This window comes from Pristis pectinata, chromosome 8 (genome assembly GCF_009764475.1).
Source record: "Pristis pectinata isolate sPriPec2 chromosome 8, sPriPec2.1.pri, whole genome shotgun sequence".
Lineage (NCBI taxonomy): Eukaryota > Metazoa > Chordata > Chondrichthyes > Rhinopristiformes > Pristidae > Pristis > Pristis pectinata.
The window spans coordinates 56,482,022-56,503,875 of record NC_067412.1 but is presented as its reverse complement, the minus strand read 5'-3'; the positions used below and the strand labels follow the sequence as shown (position 1 = coordinate 56,503,875).

Genomic DNA, 21,854 nt, shown 5'->3' with positions numbered 1-21,854 from the left:
CCTTCTCCTCTGCCTCAAACTTTAACCGAATTAGTTCCCGTTCCCGTTCAGCCTCTAACTTCATCCGAGTTATCTCTCGTTCCCGTTCAGCCTCTAACTTCATCTGAGTTATCTTTTGTTCGGCCTCTAATTTATTTTGCTCTCGTTCAGCCTCTAATCTCTAACTGGGTTTGCTCTCGTTCAGCCTCTATTTTTAACTGGGTCTGTTCTCGTTCAGCCTCTATCTTTGCCAGCTGCACCTGTGCCTCAGAAATTGCTATTTCACTGCCAGGAAACTGTTTTAACACTTCCTTCTCAAACACCTTCTTTTCCACATAATGGCCAGCTATCAATCTCTGAATATCTGCCTTTCTCATAGACTGCTTTACTTCTGTAAGGTTTAGCCTTGTAGCAATCTTTATCAGATCATCCTTTTTCGCCACCTCCAATCCCTTTTGGGTTGGTGACTCCAAAAATGCCTTAATATCCATTGCTGCTGGTTTCCACACACACAAGCCAATTAAAAAGAATTTATCAGACCTCCCTCAAAAATCTTTGGATTGAATCTCGAACAAATCTCGTCAATCTGGGGTACAATCCCAGACGACACTCGTTAACCTTGGGAACTATCCCGGACGAGCCCCCAATTTTGTCACGAACCAGCAACAAAAGAAACACACTGAGCATGATTCAGTGTTAAAAACTATCTTATTAATCACTACTTATGATAATACGTAAAATAAAAGTAAAAATGTTAGTATGTTAGAATTCAAGAATGTTAAACCTCGAACGTTAACCCCAAAACTAAACTCTTCGTGTGTGTGTGTGTGACAAAGTCCAAAACTCCCAGTTCCTGAATGGTTCTTAAAGTTCAGTTCCACAAGCCATAAGGTGAAACATGAGCAAGGGCTTCTTCAACAACCACCGTTGTCTGAAGATAAGATGTAGATGTAGAAAAACATAGAGAGAGTACATACGAAATCCAAATGTTCCACGATGGAACCCAAACGACACTTCAGTGTTTACTCGGTAGTGACTTCCTCACCCCGAAAAGCATCCGAACCGTGGTCGTCCACACACAAATACCTGTTTCCTTCTACAGGTCAGCAACAAAGTGAACTCCACCGGATTACTTCCAACTTCCATACATGGATTTCAGTGGCAAACACAGTTATTGTTTCTCATCCATCGATAGAGAAAACAAGCAGGCTGGTGTCTCTCTCCCTTCTCTCTCTCTCTTCTTCTTCTTCTTCTGACTTCTTCAACAACGTCATTACGTCCTTTATCTTCTATTGACGTAAGCACGCCCCACACACACATACACACACACACTCTATCTTAAAGGGACTTTCACTGAGTCCGTAACAGGCTAAAATTAAATTTTTGATTAAAATCAAAATTAAAATCTGTCAAACGCCTTTTCAGCATCTAGTGAAACAACACATTCTGGAATTTGGGATGAAGAGGTATATATATAATATTCATTAATCTCCTAATATTAAAATGTAAATAACAATTCTGAATACATCCTGTCTGGTCTTCATAGATAATTTGTGGAAGAACCTTTTCCAATCTAAAGGTCAATATTTTGGAAAATATTTTGGAATCTACATTTAATAAAGAAATAGGTCTATAAGATGCACAATCAGTGGGATCTTTATCCTTTTTAAGAATTAAAGAGATAGTTGCTTCATAGAAAGATTGTGGTAGTTTACCCACTGATAGGCCATCTTTAAAAATTTTGGCTAACCAGGGAACAAGAATATCAGAAAAGAATTTAAAAAATTCAGCTGTATATCTGTCGGGGCCGGGTGCTTTACCCGAGTTCATTGAAAATATTACTTTCTTTATTTCTTCCTCTGAAATGGGAGCATCTAATGTAGAACATTCATTTGAAGATAATTGGGGAATCTTCAGATCTCTTAAAAATTCATGCATTAATGTAGGATCCTCAAGGGATTCTGATTGGTATAAAGAAGAATAAAATTCTTGAAAGGATTTGTTACAGTGTATTCATTTAAATTAGGAAAAAATGCAAACAGATGTTTAAAAAATTCAGGGTGATCTGCATTGGGTGCATAAACATTAACCATAACAACTTTTTTATTATGAAGTAGACCAGTAATTAATAAAAATCTACCATTTGGGTCTGATATTGTCTCATGATGGACAAACAAAATTGAGGAGTCTATAAAAATAGAAACTCCTTTCACCTTTGCTTGTGAATTTGAATGGAACTGTTGACCCCTCCAAAATCTAAAAAAAAGTTGATTATCTTTCTTCCTGATGTGAGTCTCCTGAACGAAAATGATCTCAGCATTTAATCTATGAAAAACTTTAAAGATCTTCTTGCTCTTAACCAGATTGTATAAGCCGTTAACATTCCATGAAATAAAATTAATAATCTTATCCATTTTAACAGATTAAAAAACATATGATATGTAAAGGGTTAATCTTGGTATATGCGAGTCTTACCAGCAGGAAGAAGTAAAAAAAAAGTTCAAAGAAGAAGCGGATATGACGACAATTTAGAAAAATTTGTAGTTTAGCCCAGAAGAAAAAAAACCTAACAACAGCCTCACACCCCTCCACCAACAGCCCGAAAACTGGCCAATAGACAGCCAGAAAGCTACCCTCTAATTGAACTAACCCCAGTTCTATTGGTGGCAGTAGTCCAAATTGAAAAATATATAAACCACCCATGTTTGGTCTAGAGGTGAACAACATAATCCAAACAGAGATATCGAACTAACAACATAGTTGTAAGATTGAACCAGAGCCAAAGGGCATTAACAGTCGCCATTTAAAAGATACAGTTTAATAATTATTTTGTAAAGAAAGCAAATGATCAGTCATTTTGTTAAATTCTTAATTATTATTAAAACAAAACATTAAAAATATTAAAAGAAGGAAAAAGAAAGGTTTAAATCTAAAAATTAATTGGCTAATAAAGCAAGTAGGTAGTAAATCAAAGGAAAAACACTGTGTCTCTTCTACATTTCTTAACTTCTAAAATTAAAAGCTAGTTCAAAAAAAATTCCTCAGCCTCTTGGACAGATTTAAACCATTTGTGAGATTTATCAGGTAGTGTAATTCTCAACCTTGCTGGGAATAATAATGCAGGACAATACTTGCTTCAATAGAGACGAGCCATAATTGGTTTGTAGGTCAGCCTTTCTTTCATAACTTCTGGGGTGTAATCTTCAACTATTCGAAACTTCCATTGTTTAAATTGAATCATTCCACGTCCACGAGCGATACGAATCAAGAGTTCTTTGACGTTGACATAATGAAATCTCAATATTACTGGCCGAGGTTTTTGATCCGGAGCAGGTTTGGATCTTAATGCTTTGTGGGCTCTATCCAGAATGGGCTGAACAGGGAACATATTGGAACCAAACACATCGACCAGAAGTTTAGAAAAGAATTCCGTGGGGTTACCAGTCTCGGTGTTCTCTGGAAAATTGATGATTCTTAAATTTTTCCTCTTGCTGCGTCCTTCCAGGTCGATGATCCTCTGTTGTTGCTTTTCCAGGTTTTGCTTGGTTGTAATTAAGGCTTTTTCAAGTGAATGGAGTTTGGCATCTCCCTCTTTACCAGCTTGGTCGAGTTCAGCAATTAGTTGCATTTGTTTGGCATTTTCCTGGATAAGAGTATTTTGTTTGTCTTCAAGGTCCTTTAAAAGGGACTTCAATTCAACAAAGCTCCGGTCAAACTTTCTATCCAGATTAGAAATAGCTTCCAAAGTAGGTTGGTCTCCATTACCTTTACCATTAGCTGACGCTTTAGATCTGCTGTTCATTTTAACAGTTAAAAGTCAAAATTAAACTTGTGCCAGTACTGTAAAAGACTTATTAAAAAGTGGTAAACAGTAGATTGAAAAGTGCTTGGACCAAAGCCAAGTTATAACGTAGTCCACCGAGCGCCACCAACAGATTCCGAATTATAGCTATGAGGGAAGATCAGATGAGTCATCGAGTCGTCCAGCACAGAAACGGCCCTTTGGCCAACATGTCCATGTTCACCTTTTTGCCCACCTACATTAATCCCATTAGCCTGCATTAAGATCATATCCCTCTACGCCTTGCCTACTTAATGTCTGTCTGAATGCTTCTTAAATATAGTAGTTGTATCTAAATCCACCATATCCTCTGCCAGCTCCTCCAGTTATCAACCACTCTCTGTGTAAAACAACTTATCCCTCAGATCCCCTTTAAAACTCCTTCCTCTCATCTTGAACCTATGCGTTCTTATTTTTGATACCCATACCATGGGGGATAAAGATTTTGACTATCTTCCCTTATTATTTCTTTCATAATGTTATAAATCTCTATTAGAATGCTATAGACCTCTATTAAGTCACCCCTCAGCCTCCCTTGCTCCAGAGAAAACAAGCCCAACTTATCTAATCTCTTCCCACAACTAACGTCCTCTTGTCCAGGCAACTTCCTTGTGAATCTCCTCTGCACCATCTCCGGTACAACCACATCCTTCCTGTAGTGCGGTGACCAGAACTGGACACAGTACTCAAGTGTGGCCTAACCAGTGATTTGTAACGTTGCAGCATAACAACCCAACTGTGTTGCCATTTTCTGGGAACTATGGACTTGAACCCCTTCATCTCTCTTTTCAGCAACATTCATTGGTTCCCTACCATTTACTGTACATTTCCAAAAATGCACCACTTCACACTTGCCAGGATTAAATTCCATCAGCTAATGCTCCACCCAAATTTCCATCTGATCTATACCCTGCTATATTCTTACGCAACCTTATCACTATTTACCAATTCACTTGTCATTCACTTGCTAGTCATACCTCCTACATTCACATCCAAGTTGTTAATATATATCACAAACAATAAAGGTCCCTACATCGATCGCTGTGGTACATCACTAGTCACAAACTTGCAATCAGAAAAACAGCCATCCACCACTACCCTCTGCTTCCTATCACCAGGCCAATTTTGGATCCAATTAGAAAGCTCATCTTGAATCCCATGTGCCTTAACCTTCTGGATGAACTACCATGCAGGACCTTATCAAATGCCTTACTGAAGTCCATGTAGACAACATCAACCACCCAACCTTCATCAATCTCCTTTGTTACCTTCTCAAAAAACTCAATCAATTAGTAAGATAGGATTTCCCCCTCACAAAGCCGTGATGACTATTCCTGATCAGCCACTGCTTTTCCAAATGCACATAAATCCTGTCTCTTCAAATTTTCTTCAATACTTTCCCTACCACTGATGTAAAGGTCACCTGCCCATAGTTACCTGGATTATTTTCTTTGCAAGAGAGGAGGATGAAATAAGACTTAATTGTGGTGTGTAAAATTATAAAAGGTATAGACAGAGTAAGTGGGAATTAGCAGATACAATGATTAAAGGGGAGAAAAGAAAAATACTTCTCACCCAGAAGGTTTGGAACTCACTGCCTGAAAGGTTGGCAGAGGCGGAAACTCAGCATCTTTAAAGAGTATTTGGATGTTTCAAAGATCTGTGACCTTCAGTGCTGGAAACTGGGATTAGGCTGTGTGTTTTCCAATTGGCGTGGACAAAATGGCTTGTTCCAATGGAGTAAGTTTTTTACATTCTCTGAGACCTCTACTTTGTGAAAACTCAATTGTCTTGGTAACTGCAATCCTCTGGGAAGAGAGTTCCAGATTTAAGCTCCTCTTTGTGTGAACAAGTGTTTCCTGATTTTCCTCATGGATAATTTCTTTCTCAATTTCTTATTCATCGTTAGCACTTGACTCAGTGTAGGCAGGATGGCAGTTAGGGCAGTGGAATGCTCCTCTTGCAAGATATGAGATGTCAGGGAACCTCATGGTCTCCCTGACAACTATATCTGCTGGAAGTGCACCCAGCTGCAGTGCCTGACAGACCAAGGAACTGGAGCTGGAGCTGGATGTACTCAGGATCATCCGGGATGCTGAGAACATCATGGATGAGACTGGTACTGCGGTGGTCACTCCTAAGGTACAGGCTTCAGATAGATGGGTGACCAGCAGGAAGAGTAAGGGGAGTAGGAAGACAATGAAGGGTTCCCCTGTTGCCATTCTCCTAACTAACAGGTATACCTCTTTGGATACTGTTGAGCAGCATGTTCTTTCAGGGGCCAGCAGCAGCAGTCAGTCTCTGGCACTGTGACCAGCTCTGAGGCTCAGAGGGAAAGGATGCAGTCAGACAGGGTGATAGTGATCGGAGACTCGATAGTCAAGGGGATAGACAGGAGATTCTGTGGCCACAGAAGAGACGCCATGATGGTGTGTTGCCTCCTTGGTGCCAGGGTCAAGGATGTCTCTGAGTGGTTGCAGAACATTCTTGAGGGGAAGGGTTAACAGCCAGAGATCATTGTTTATGTTGGTACAAATGACATAGGTAAAACAAGAACCTGCAGAATGAGTATCGAATGTCAGGTAAGAAGTTAAGAAGCAGGACCTTGAGGATACTGATCTCTGGATTACTCCCAGTGCCACATGCTAGCAAGGTCAGAAATAGAAGATAAGATAAAATATCTTTATTAGTCACATGTATATCGAAACACACAGTGAAGTGCAGCTTTTATGTAGAATGTTCTGGGGGCAGCCCACAAGTGTCGCCACGCTTCTGGCGCCAACATAGCATGCCCACTACTTCCTAACCCATAAGTCTTTGGAATGTGGGAGGAAACCAGAGCACCCAAAGGAAACCCACACAGACACACGGGGAGAACGTACAAACTCCTTACAGACGGTGGCCAGAATTGAACCCGGGTCACTGGCGCTGTAATAGTGTTACGCTAACCACTACACTACTGTGCCTGCCAGATGAATTCCAGAAGATAGGCCAGATGAATTTGCAGCTGAAGAGCAGGTGTAAAGGGCAGGGATTCAGCTTCTTGGACCACTGGATCTCTTCTGGGGTAGAGGCAACCTGAACAAGAGGGACGGGTTGCACTTGAACCAGGGAGGGACCAATATCCTTGTATTTAATTTTCTAATGCTACACAGAAGGATTTAAACCAGATTGGCAGAGGGGTAGCATTCTGAGCAAGGGCAAGTCATGGGATAAAGCAATAGCCAGTGAGAGCAAGTTTAGTAATCATGATAGCCAGGGGTACAGTAAAGGCAGAAGAAGGAATACCCAGTTAAACTGCATTTATTTCAATGAATGAGGATAAACAGGTAAGGTGGATGAACTCAGAGCATGGATTGGCTTGGTGACTGGGATGTTATAGCCATAACAGAAACATGGCTGATAGAAGGGCAGGAGTGGCAGCTCAATATTCCATGATACAGATGCTACCGGCATGACAGAGGTACAGGTAAGTGAGGATATTGCCTTTTTGATGAGGGAGGACATAACAGCAGTGCTTAGAGATGATATTCTTGGAGGATCATCCAGTGAGGCCATATGGGTAGAACTTAGGAACAAGAAGGGGGGGTCACTTTCGTGGGGCTGTTTTACAGACCCCCAAAATAGTCAGTGGGAACTTGAGGAGCAGGTGTGTAGAGGAATTGCTCAAAGTTGTAAGAATAACAGGGTTGTATTAGTCAGAGATTTTTAATTTCACCCTGTATTGATTGGGCCACACAGAGTGTTAAGGGCCTCCACAGGATGGAATCTGTGAAATGTGTCTAGCAAAATTTCCTGAGTCAATATATAGAGGGATCTACTTGGGAGGGTGCGATACTGAACAACCTCTAGGGGAACGAGGTAGGACAAGAACTGAGGTGAGCACTTTGGTTCTACCGACCGTAATTCTATTAGTTCTGAGGTAGTGATGGAAAAGGATAGGACAGGTCCACAGGTTAGGGTCCTAAACTGGAGCAGTGCTAATTTTTAGGCAGGATCTAGCAGAGGTCGATTAGGAGAGCCTGTTTGAAGGGAAAGGAATGAATGGCAAGTGGGAGACTTTTAAGAGTGTGATATCAAGAGTTTAGGAGCAACATGTTCCTGTTAGGGTGAAGGGTAAACCTGGCAAGTTTAGGGAACCCTGCCTGATGAGAGATATTGAGGCTCTGGTCAAGAAAAACAAGGAAGCATACATTGGGTTTAGGAGGTCAGGGATGAATGAATCCCTTGATGACTCTAAAAAGATTAAGAATACACTTAAGAGGGAAATCAGGAGGGAAAAGACAGGGTATGAGATGAATCTGGCCGGTAAGGTTAAGGAAAATCCTAGGAGGTTCTCTAGATATGTTAAGAGTAAAATTATGGCTAGGAAGAGAACAGATCCCATCAGAGATCAGCAGAGCTGCCTATGTCTCGAGCCACAAGAGATGGGTGGGATTTTTAATGAATATTTCTTCTCTGTGTTGGCCAGGCTAGGTCTTTATTCCTTGGAACATAGCAGAATGAGGGGCAACTTTATAGAAATGTTTAAAATTATGAGAGGCATAAATAAGGTGGATGCTAACAGTCTTTTCCCTAGGGTAGCGGAGACCAGAACTAGGGGCCATAGGTTTAGGGTGAGAGGGGAAAGGTTTAAAAGGGACCCGAAAGGAAACTTTTCATACAGAGGGTAGTGAGTATATGGAATGAGCTGCCAGAAGAAGTGGTTGAGGCAGGTAAAATAGTGGCATTTAAGAAGCACTTGGAATAGTTACATGGAAGGGAAGGTCCTGGAGGGATATGGGCCGAACGCAGGAAATTGGGACTAGCTAGGTGGGCACCTTGGTCACATGGACTCATTGTGCCGAAAAGCCTGTATCTGTGCTGTATTGCTCTGTGACTCTATAATAACTCAGCTCAAACATTACATTATGGAGTCATGAAGTCATAGAAAGATACAGCACAAAAACAGGCCCCTCAGCTCACTGAGCCCACACTGACCATCAACCACTCATTTACATGAATGGAACTAAGGTCAGATTTTCTTTTATTCTCCCCACATTCTCATCAACTCCCCCAGACTCCACCACTCAACAAACTAGGGGAAATTTACAGAGGACAATTAACCCACCTGCATTCACACCTTTGGGATGTGGAAGTAAAACAAACGTCCCCAAGGAAACCCACACAGTCACAGGGAGAATGTGCAAACTCCACACAGAGTACCCAAGGTCAGGATTGAACCCAGGTCTCTGGTGCTGTGAGGCAGTGGCTCTACTAGCTGTGCCACTGTTCTGCCCTAATAAAGTCTTTGTGCTTTAACCCTGTCAGCTGTCACTTTCCTATCTCTTTGGAGCTCAGGGCAGCATCAATGTTGAAATTTACAATCCAAATTTATGCAAAGCACCGGTTGATCTCTATGAGAATTTCCCCTCCTTATTCAAAATTCACGGTCAGCAGCGTGATGATGCTGGGGGTTGAACACATGGCTCTGTGCATGCAAAGCATGTGCTCTCCCACTCAGCTACATTGTCTTGGTTTTGATTCCCTCATACTTTTTCTGCTAGTTTTCCAAATGGTTTCCCTTCATTAACAGAACACAGAACAGTACAGCACAGGTTTGGCCTACGATGTCTGTGCTGACCATGATGCCCATTTAAACCAATCCCATCCGCCTGCACATGGTCAATATCCCAAGTATGCCTTCTTCACCACTCTATCTACTTATATTGCCACTTTCAGGAAGCTAGGCACTTACAGTCTAAGTTCCTTCTGTACAGCAACACTCCTAATGGTCCTGCCATTTACTGTATACTTTCCTTTTACATTTGACCTCTCAAAGTGCAACACCTCACACTTGACTGGATTGAACTCCATCTGCTATTTCTCCGCCCATATTTCCAACTGACCTCTATCCTGCTGTAACTTTTGACAACCGTCCTCAGTAACCACAACTCCTCCAACTTTTGTGTCATCTGAAAACTTACTAATCAAACAACAGAGGTCCCTGCACCGATCCTTGCAGAACTCCACTGGTCACAGACCTCCAGTCAGAATAACACTCCTCCACCACTACACTCTGTTTTCTATGGCCAAGCCAATTTTGTATCCAATCTACCAAGTCTCTGTGGATCCCATGTGCCTTAATCTTCTGGATCAGCCTACCATGAGGGACTGAATGTCTAGATATTTAGGTATGCAAATTTCTTTTTGGATGTCAGAGCTAAGAATTTCAACGTAGCTAATGCTGATGCACATCTGGGTCTAGACGTAATCTAAGTACCATTGTGAATTCCGAGAGGAGAAAATGCACCTGCTTAGTCTGGGAGACTGGGAAAGCCACTCTCCTTGCATGAAATTCGGGAGAGGCAAGATTTCCAGAGAGACTGTACATTTGCTGGCAATGGCCTATTATTACAGGCACAGAAAAAGCAATGCTATTCCTCCTGGGTCTGGGAGAGAGGCAAGACTCCCAGGGAAGCTGAACATTTGCTGGAAGCAGCCTGTTAATTATAGGCCCAGATAAATCAATTCTATTCCTCCTGGGCCCTTCGAACTAAATAAAAATAAAAATTCCCTGGACCTTTTGGTTATTGAATGCCCAAATAGTCTTTTTTATGTGTGACTGTTTAGAAGATTCAGTCCCTAGACAGAGTCTATCCAACTTTAAACAAATTCTCCCATGCATTATTAAATCATTTTTCAAGGTCCATTATTTTGCACTGGAATTTGAATTCCGGGGTCCTACATCCAAGTTATTTTCCACCAGGTTCCTCTTCTACTTACAGCTTTGGGTTTTGCAGGCACTCTTTCTATCACATGCACACATCTATCCGCTAATTCTACTTGTATACTCACTATTTCTACCAAAGACTGCAATAACATTAAAGATCCATAAAATGCAGTCCTTCTTCTACCTACATTAATTAAGTAATCTCTTTTATGGACAGTCAATGTTATTGCAATGGTCAGACAATCTCTGGCAATCAACTGCTGCAAAGAGCCTCTGTTTACTTTTGTCATCAGTAGGGCTGTTGTGGAAGTAAACACCCCTTTTCAATCAAACCTGAGAAAGAAACTACGCCTTGAATGGTACAAGAAATTGTCAATGAAGGAAGTTGCCAATATGCTACTTAGAAATAAATAAGGAGATATGGAGCAAACATTTTAAAAGGAAGAGTGACTTCAAACTCTGGTTTTGCATGTTTTAACAGAAAACTTACCTCACTGATATAATTTATGATATTAGGATATCATGATTATAATTACCCATTTATTCACCTTTTCTCATCTAATCAATACCAATGACCAGTGGATTACAGGGCCTCCCCAGGTTACGAAAGCCATGTATATGAGCGAACTCCCACATTGTTAAATTCAAACAAGATCCAGTCTTGAAAAAGACCTGTTTATGTGTAACCTCCCTGCAGAAATCACACCCTCGTCTTTTTTAAGAACACAGGCTGCTAGTTTCACCGCAGGAGGTCACTTAAGAGAGTTGCTTTGGAAATTGACAAGTATTTGCTTCTATTAATACTTGTGCAATGATACTCTATTCAACAATGTAATAGCCACTGGTACTTCAAGCCCATTGAAACTAGCCATTGAGTGTGAGGCATTCTGATTCTGTTCCATTGTAACTGGGCAGGGGTAAACAATAAATAAATGTTCATGTTAATTGGCCCTCATCAACACCATTCATTACAATACAATGGAGGTATGGTTACCACACCTAGTGATTTTGCTTATTTTCCAACCGATGGACAAAATCAACTTACGGATGTCAGTAACAATATATACAGTTCGTAACCCGGGAACAGCCTGTATTTTGAATTTTTGCCTATTCAGTGCACTAGTTCTTCCTTCAAGTTATTTATACAGCGTACACAATGGTGTAAGTAAGAAAAGGAAACCCTTTTTATTCCTTAAAGACAGATTACTGTGCATTTGCATTGATTCATAGAGGCTGTACTGCTGTTTAATTCTCAAGGGTGTTTCTTTCTGAGCTGCTTTTGTGGAGCGGTGACATTCTCTGTGAAGTGCAAGAAGGGTGGTGTGAATTGAAACTATTTTATTGTTACTACCTCCTCCTCCTGGTTGGGCATGTTTAAAAGAAAGATATAACAAGTTGCCAAGGTCACAGTTCTGGTGCAATTTTTAAGGCAAAAGATGAAATAAGGAATTTGTTGAAAGCATTTGCTGTAAGGTAACTTTAGGGTCCTGTAAGATAGGGAGTATAGTTTTCAAGAATACAGGGTCTCCCTGGGTTACAAATGACCTGACTGGCAGAAATCCGACTTGAAACAAATTCTACCATATATTTTTAAAGCATTTTTCAAGCTAGTAATAATAATAACAACAACAATACACACAGGGACGTGTTCGGCACAGCTTTGTGGGCCGAAGGGCCTGAATTGTGCTGTAGGTTTTTCTATGTTTCTAATAATATTTAAATATTTCATGGTATTCATACATGACTGATAGAGTATATATTCTATTAGTTTAACTATGGGGAGTGCTAAGGCAATTATTTAATGAAATGGAAGAATAATAGCAAATGTATGTGGAGCGATATGATATGAATTACCATAGAAAATGTAGAAATTGGCTTATGCACAGTTATGAGTGGAACCCATACGTAACCTGGGGACTCACTGTATTTGTAACTGAGAAGGGAAGAAACATCTTCACTTAAGGCACAGTGCATCTTTGGAATTCTACCCCAGGGGATGTGGATATGCAGTCACTGAATATATTCATGGCTGAGATTGGTAGCCTTTTTGACACCATCTAAATGTTGATCAAGCTGGAAAGTTGGCTGCAGTTGGAGGATGACTGATGATCTTATTGAACAGCAAAAGAACAACGTAATCACCAACCTGTTAGTGCTTGCCTTTTTTATCTGCCATTTCCCTATATGTTCCCAGTCCCCAGAGGTCTCCAGAGCATCTCTTTATGTTGTAAAGGCAGAAGTTTGGGATCTGTCTTCTGGGGTGCACTGATTATTTTGCCTTTAAAAAACAATACAAACAATTAGACTTATATTTGTTCACATTATTATTAACCAAAAGCAGTGTAGGCAGCATGATATTTCATATTCCATACAACATTGAGGAGACTACTTACTTCATCAAGTCTATGCCAGCTCTCAGAGCAATCCCATTCACCCATGTATTTTCCTGTAACCTATCCTCTCAGATGCCCATTAACAACCCACCCTCCAATTCTCCCTTCAACCTCCTACACTAGGGATAATTTACAGTAACCAATTAATCTAACAACCAGCACATTTGGGATGTGGGAGGAATCTGGAAGCACCCAGAGAAAACCCACATAGTCACAGGGAGAATGTGCAAACTCCACACAGACAGCAGACAGAGGTCGATCAAACCCAAGTCACTGAAGCTGGAAGGCAGCTGCATAACTTCTGTGTCACAGTGATGGTGATTAGTTCTGGTAGTCTGTCCTTTTGAATAATGGAAGAAATTGCTACTGTATTGTGAGAAACTGTCCAAATCCTCCACATTTAACAAAGGCTTATCATGATATTCCCATCTGAACTAGTTGGCTACACATTGGCCAATATCTATCTACATACGGTATGTGACAAAACCCATGTGACAGCATATATCCACCGTATCATTTTATTAACTTTCAATGCTTACTATTAATGTCCAAATTGCATAACTCAAAGCAAACCTTGCACCTTATTGTCTACCTGCACTGCACTTTCTCTGTATCTGTGACACTTTACTCTGTACTGTTATTGTTTTTATCTGTACTATATCAATGCACTCTGTACTAACTCATTGTAACTGCACTATGTAATGAATTGACCCGTACAATCGGTCTGCAAGACAAGTTTTTCACTGTACCTCGGTACAAGTGACAATAATAAACTAATACCAATAGAAGCAAGGTGGAGTTGGGAACAGTTCTAATTTAGGAATTAATAGGAAGCATTGATGACTTAACATAGTGATACTATGCATTCTTGTATGGACTTAACAAGTGATATCATACATTCTATTCCCATTCTTTTATCTAATCTGGTAAAGAACCTTCCTGGAAACAAATTACTTATCAAGCTCTTGTTGCTACATACCTGCTTCATTCTATCACAGGTACAATCTCGCTCCTTTGTCTGACCCCACAGAAGCATTTGCACATTTGGCACTGTCTGACCACTGTTTTTGCACTGATGTTCCTTGAACTGCTGATTAATTACCTCTTGCTGTTCTTCTGAGTTTTCCATTCTTGTGCTTCTTTGCTTACCCTATTTTCCCTCCACTGAAATCCCTTAAATAGACATTGAGTAAATAAAGATTTCATTGCATTTCCAGTGAGGTTAGACAACAGGAACAGAACCAAGGAAGATCATAGCTTTAATCTTCTGTATCTATCCCATCTGGCATGGCCTGTTGAGCTGCAGCAGACCTTAAAAAATAATGAAGATTCAGTTGCTCCCATATCTCCACTGGCAAGATGCTAATGTTAAGGCATTTGTATTCCCTATTTACCATCTTTGCTTATGTTTTGCTCATCTACAAAGATTAACCTTTGTGCTTTCAGGCCAGCATGAATTTGTTCAACAAAGGATGATTCTCAAGCAAGAAAGCTCAACCCTCAGCTAATTGAGTTATTTTGACCTATTGAAGAAACTAACTTTTTTTTAATGTTGCAATTGGATAAAACCTATTTATATTGATTTACCAATTCTGGAGTCTAAATTTTTCCTCTGACAGAGATGAATGAAGAAGGCAAACCTTCACTCTGATCACTGCCACCACTATCATGCCATATATAATGAGCTGCTATTTATTTGGAATGCTGAAGAATATTGGCTATCAGCAACAATCTGAAAAGCATTCAAGGCAGGTCAGATTAATATTCTTAGTTTATTTGCTAATTTATAAAAATGGGCAAGATTTAAGTGAAAAGTCCTTAAAACCATTTCAGTAAAACTGAATAAAATAAATATGCCTGAATAATTCATCTTCTTGTCTTAACATCTATGGAAATAGTACAACGACTGTAATTTTTGCTGTTGAATTGCTGATAAAAATATAATTGATTTCTGTAAACCTCATTATTCAATTGTCAAACAATCTTTTATTTGGATCAGGGCTTTCATTTATTAAATCAGGATAAACATCAAATTTTAATACTTTTACCATTGTCTTATGTCACAAGTATAAATAATATCACAGAAATGATACAGGGCACCATTTGTCCCAGTGCCTGAACCTGTTCAACAAAGGCCAATAGGACAAAGTGATTTGTTTGATCCTTTGGCATTTCTAGAGAAACAAGTGTCATTCAGTTAATATTTCAGGTCGAGAGGCTTCTTCAGGATCGGAAGATTTTATAGAAAATAGTAGGGAAATATCTGACCACTGTTTCTCCACTGGTATTACTTGAATTTCTGATTAATTACCTCTTGTTGTTCTTCTGGGTTTTCCATTCTTGGATAATGACTTAATTAATGTACAGTTCCATTGGTTCTGCCATTTGAGTTCAGTGCTCCAGCTAACATCCTTTTCCAGTCCCACAAGTAAAGACCTCCCTCTGTCAATGCCATTCAGCTATTTACAGATTTTGGTTGATTTTTTCTGGCTGTCTTGAATTGGGTCCTTCCATAGTCACTTCAATTTGCAGAAGGCTACAGGGGGTAGTGAATAACTTTCTTCCAGATCTCCCCAGACCAACTCTCAGATATAGATGCTTTAAGATACAGCTACTTGAAATAAACAATGATTGCAAGTAAGTACAGAAAAGGCATAGAGCAGGGTAAAATGCTGGAAGTGAGAGGAGGAAGTGGTGTAGAAGGACTTCCAGCCACATAGGTCCAATGGGAGCAAGTTTCCTTAAACAAAATGTGAGATATCTGGACTTCCACTAAGATCTGACCGAAATCTCTCACCCGGTGCAGCTGCACCTCCAACGTCAAAGCTGCACAAGGATCGCATTGTAGCAGGTGTAGTAACTGTGGCCTTTCATTTTTCCATGTCGAGATCCTTCCAGGTTGGAACTGCAGATCTTGCAGTACCAGTACTGTGCTTTGCTCACAGTCAAAAGAGAGCTAATTATATTTTGTTTTCTCTTACCAGACCAGCAGATGGAGAAAGCCTCTGGCTTTGCCAGGAGTGTAGGCCTTCCCCTGTTGCACAGTTCTATTAACAGCAGGCATTTGCTTGCTGCATAAATCTCTTCCCCAGACCAAAACTGAACACCTTGATGAGTGTGACCATAGACAGTAAACTGTGCAGGTCAGTGCCTGATGCCCAGCAGCGTGTCTTCATTCTGTGGCGGTCCACTGTGCCAGCTGAAAGTGGGCCATACTAGCAAACCAGACAGTGACTATTGTCATCCACGAGTTCAGGCTGAAAGTATGATTGATGTTCAAGGTTTATAACAGTGTGGGAATAGTTTGGTAGAAGTGTCAAATTGAAGTGTTGTGATTAATGTCCTCCTCTCATTTTCTCTGGGGCTTCTTCCTTGGAACTCTAGGCATTAACTTGCTCAAACAAGAATATCAATCCATTGTGTGGGACACAAAGGATTCTCACATGGGTACCATTAGGTAAGGGAGCACTATTGACATACTCTGTTTTTTCCTAATAAATACAGAGTGGTCAAACTTAAAGAAATGGAAGCAAACTGCAGAAGATAAATTCTACAGATTAACATGTTTCTATGTGCTCTGCCATCATAGTCCATCTTTGTGATGGAGAACATCCTTCAAGAGATTCAATTCTAGTCCTCCATGCACAGAGAACACTGGCCGTACACAGTGTGGCCAATTTACATGTAATGCATGACAAGTGTCACTTGAGAATCTTTACGATGATTGTGTGATTTACAACAGCAAGCGGCCAGTTCCACCATTACTTAGAGGACCCATCCTGACCCAAGATCCTTGAGAAGGAGGGTGGAATAACAAAATATTCAAATGTAATACTTAATCCCATTCCTCCAAATTTCCCTGTAACTTATTCTCTCTTGCACGGTCATCAGCTCCACCACAATTCTCCAGCCACCCAACTATACTGGGGGAACCAGCCAATTAGCCTATCAACCAGCTTGTTTTGGGAACGTGGAAAGAAACCAGAGCACTCTGGGGAAACACATGCAATCACCAGGACATTCAATCTCCACGCAGACATCACCAGAATTCAGGATCGAACACGGGCCACTGGAGCTGTAAGACAGCAGCACTACCTGCTGATCCATTGAGCTGCATCTGAAGCTTTTCATTCATAAGCGGTTTATTGGGGTTGATGATGACTTGTTTCCACTTCAGTTCTGAGATGGCTGATTAGGCCAATGTGAGACATGCAGGCTCTGTGACATGAAGAGACTTGAGGTTCTTAGATTTTTCTTTCTTTCTTTTTCAATCTTTTTATTAGTTTCCAAATTAATACAGATTAATATATAACATCGATGTTTGTACATGTAATACAAAGAGATCAGGAGAACAATCATGGCCTAGATAGCCATAAAGAACAATAAAATATAAAAAATCTGTAGATCCAATGATCTCTTAGTAAATGAATATAATATAAAAGAAAGGAAAGAAAAAGATTTATTATATAAATAAACAAAGAAAGAGAGAAAAAAATCCCCAAATCAATAAGAAAAATTATAAACAATATATCAAACCAAACTAGCTAAACAGAAAAAAATTTAAAAAAACAAACAAAAAAAAACTGGACTAAAATCCCTCAGTAGAAACAGAGCAATATTATGTCGTCAACTCCATTCCTCTAAGTTGGAAAGTTATTGAAAGGGGATTTATATCATGTGAAAATATTGAATAAATGGATTCCAAATATCTTCAAACTTAAGCGAAGGATCAACAGTACCACTCCTAATTTTTTCCAAGTTTAAACATGATATAGTTTGAGAGAACCATTGAAAAGTAGTAGGGGGTATTGGATCCTTCCATTTAAGCAAAATGGATCGTTTGGCCATTAATGTAACAAAGGCAATCATACGCTTAGCGGAAGCAGATAAATGGCCAGACTCTATCCTTGGTAAACCAAAAATTGCAGTGATAGGGTGAAGTTGTAAATCTATATTCAATACATTTGAAATAATGTTAACAATGTCTTTCCAATATTTTTCCAAAAGAGGACAGGACCAAAACGTATGTGTCGGAGAAGCCACATTTGATTTACATCTGTCACATATAGGATTTATATGGTGATAAAAACGGGCTAGCTTACCTTTTGACATATGGGTCCTGTGAACTACCTTAAACTGTATCAAAGAGTGTCTGGCACACATTGAAGATGTATTAACTAAATGAAGAATGTTCTTCCATGTCTCTGTAGGTAAAGATGTTTGGAGTTCACTTTCCCATTCATTCTTAATTTTGTCCAGTGATTCTGGATGTATTTTCATAATTAAATCATAGATTATTGCCATTAAGCCCTTCTGATAAGGATTAAGACCTAAAATTTTTTCCATAATTTCAGTTTTGTATGGTGTCGGAAAAGAGGGTATAGTAGCTTTAAAAAAATTTCTAATCTGCCAATATCGAAAAAAGTGTGATCTAGACAAGATTTTTCTTCTCCATTCTGAGTGGTCATTGGCTTGAGATTACCATGAATCTGTTGAGGACATTAAATACTTTCAGAGAGGCTTTGAGAACATCCTTGAAACATGTCATCTGTCCTTCTAGAAAACCTCTTGCTGTGGTAGAGTCTGGAGCAGAGTGCCTACTTCAGGAACCTGGTGTTGCCCACTGAAGTTGGCCGAGTGTAATTACAGTCTTGACATTAGGACACTGGCCTGGGAGAAGATGCTGGCATTGTCCAAGTCCACTGGCAGGATAAGTAAAACAATCTCCAGTCTCTCCTCATACTGTATCACTCCATCCCAGGCAACATCTGGTGAATCTCCTCTGCAGCCTCTCTATCACTATCTCATCCTTCCTAATGTGCAGTGACCAGAACTGCACACAGCACTCCAACTGAGGTCCATGTTAACCATATCTACTACACTGCCCTCACCAATACACTTTGTTACCTCTTTGAAAAATTTAATGAGATTGGTCAGATGGGATCTACCCTTGACAAAGCCATATTGGCTAGCTCTGATTAGACTCTGTCATTCCAAGTGATCATTAATCCTGTCCCTCAGCATTTTCTCCAATAACTTCCCCATCACTGATGTTAGGCTCATAGGTCTGTAATTACCAGGCTTTTCTCTGCTGCCCTTCTTAAAAAGGAAGACAACACTTGCTGTCCTCCAGTCATCTGGTACCTCACTTGTGGACAGTGAAGATTTAAAAATCTAAGTTAAAGCCTCAGCAATCTCTTCCCTTACTTCCTACAGCAGCCCAGGATAGATCCCACCTGGTCCTGAGCATTTATCTACTTTTAAGCTCACTAAGGCATTAAGTGTCTCGTCTTTATTTATTCAGACTTGCACAAGATTTTCACCTTCTCCTTTGCTAAACTCTCCAACTACAAAGTCCATTTCTTCACTGAATACAGATAAACAGTATTCATTTAGGACCACTCCTATGCCTGGTTCCATTCACAGATTGCCCATGTTGTTCCTAATGGGCCCTCCTCTTTCTCTGGTTATTCATTTGCCCTTAATATACTTACAGAATACTTTTAGATTAACCATAATCCTGTCAGATAAAGGTATTCTGTCACCCTTCTCTCCCTTCCTAATTTCCTTTTTAAGCACCTCCCTACACTTGTTCTACTCCTGACATTCTCCTGTCATCTTCATTTCCCCTTACCTGCCATACAGTCCTTTTTTTCTTGATCTGATTCTCAATAACCCTCGACATCCAGGGTTCCCTGTGCTTGCTACCCCTGGCTTTTACCCTTACAGGAACATGTTGGCCCTGAACTCATGTTATTTCCCTTTGAATGCTTCCCCTTGTACAGATGTAGACTTGCCTTCCAAGTCAATGCTCCCAGTCAACCTTAGCTAGGTCCTGTCTTATTCTAATGAAATTGGCCTGCCCCCAGTTTAAGACATTTATTTCTAGTTTACCCCCAGCTTTTTCCATAACCGCTTTGAAATATTTAGAGTTATGGTCACTATTCCCAAAATGCTCTCCCACCGACACTCCCTGCGCTTGACTAGTTTTATTCCCCAAGCTAAAGTCCAGCACTGTGTCAAAAAGCTCACATGAACAGACCTCAAAAGTTCTGCCACAGCCTCCCTTTACACTAAAGCAATCCCAGTTAATATTCAGGAAAATAAATGTTCTAGTACTATAAGCCTATTTTGTTTTTGTATCTCTTTGATATCTGCCTGCATTTTGGTTCCTCTGTCTCATGCTGACTCTTGGGAGGTTTGTAATACACCACCAGCAAAGTGACAACAGCAAATTTACAAGGCTCACCCCCAAATCTCTGGACAAGATGCACCAGCCGGAGGGTTTTTCCATCCACTGTATGGCCCGGATGGCGGCATCAGGAAAAGAAACAGGTGGCAGTATCTGCCTCATGATAAACTCGTCATGGGGCTCAGATGTGATGGTGTTGTCCCATTCTTTCTACCCCGACCTGGAACATCTGGCGGTTAAGTGCCAACCGTTCTACCTACCAAGGGAGTTCTCTGTCGTCGTCCTGACTGCAGTCTACATCCCGCTTCAGGTGGATGTCAAGCCAGCACTTGGGGAATTGAGCGCTGTGATCACAAACACGAAAAGGCGTACCCCAATGTCTTCCTCATCCATCAACCAGGCAAGCTTGAAGAAATCGCTATCCAACTACCATCAACACATTACCTTCAGCACCAGAGGACCCAACACACTTTATCACTGCCATGGTACCACAGGAATGCCTACTGCTCCATCCCTTGCCTGCACTTTGGTAAATCCAACCACCTGGCTGTGCTTCTTCTTCCTGTGTACAAGCAGACAGTGAAGAACACAGCACCAGAGGTAAGGACTATGAAGAGCTGGTCAAGGGAGGCAGGGGAGCAAGCATGGGACTATTTTGAATCGGTGGACTGGGCCATGTTCAAGGATTCATCAGCAGACCTGAATGAATATGCCACAGTCATTATAGACCGCATAAAGAACTGCGTGAATGAGTGTGCACCCACAAAACCACTCGGAGTCTTCCCAGTCCAGAAACCCTGGATGAACCAGGAGATTTGTAATCTGCTGAAGGCTGGATCTATGTCGTTTGGGACGGGTGATCCAAAGTAGTTCCAGCTATGATCTCTGGAAGGCCATCGCGTGCATGAAGAGACAATTTCAGACTAAAGTGGAGTCACAGATGAACACTCGACAGCTGTGGCAGAGCTTGCACGCTACAACCACCTACAAGGCGAAAACAGGTATCATAAGTGGCAACAACACATCACTTCCAGATGAGCTCAATGCCTTTAATGCACACTTTGAAAGGGAGAATAATGACACTCCTATGCGAGCCCCCACAGCTCACAATGACTCTGCGATCTCATCTCCGAGGCTGACATCAGACCATCCTTTAAAAGGATGAACCCACAAAAGCATCTGGCCCAGACAGTGTACCTGGCCAAGTGCGGAAGATCTGTGCAGGGACCATCTATAGTACCGCTGCCCAAGAAGAGCATGGTGATCCGTCTCATTGACTACCCTCTGGTAGCACTTATATCCATCGTAATGAAGTGCTTCAAGAGGTTGGTTATGGCACAAATCAACTCCAGCCTCAGAAATGACCTGGATCCCTTTCAATTTGCCTACTGCTACAACAGATCAACAGCAGATGCTATTTCACTGGCTCTCTACTCTATTCTGGACCATCTGGACAACAGTCAGGCTGCTGCTGTTCATCGACTACAGCTTGGCATTCAGCACTATTATCCTCTTAGAACTTATCACCAAGCTCCAACACTTGGGTCTCTATACCTCCCTTTGCAAGTGGATTCTTGACTTCCTCAGTCAGTGAGGATCAGTAATAACACCTCCTCCTCAATGACCATCAAACAAGGTACACCTCAAGGCTGTGTGCTTAGCCCCCTGCTCTACTCTGTTTACACGCATGACTGTGTTGCTGAGCACTGTACCAATACCACCTAAAAATTCGCCATT

At 40.8% G+C, this 21,854-nt stretch overlaps 1 protein-coding gene across 1 annotated transcript in view; it reads right to left on the bottom strand.

Annotated features, from left to right (window-relative positions):
- LOC127573793 (5-hydroxytryptamine receptor 2A-like) overlaps nt 1-19,610 on the bottom strand; it is a 220,054-nt gene extending 200,444 nt beyond the window's left edge. Inside the window, exon 1 of the mRNA XM_052022299.1 lies at nt 19,560-19,610. Coding sequence (XP_051878259.1) covers nt 19,560-19,610 — 51 coding nt within the window. The remainder of the gene's footprint in view (nt 1-19,559) is intronic.
- Nucleotides 19,611-21,854: the final 2,244 nt, after the last annotated feature.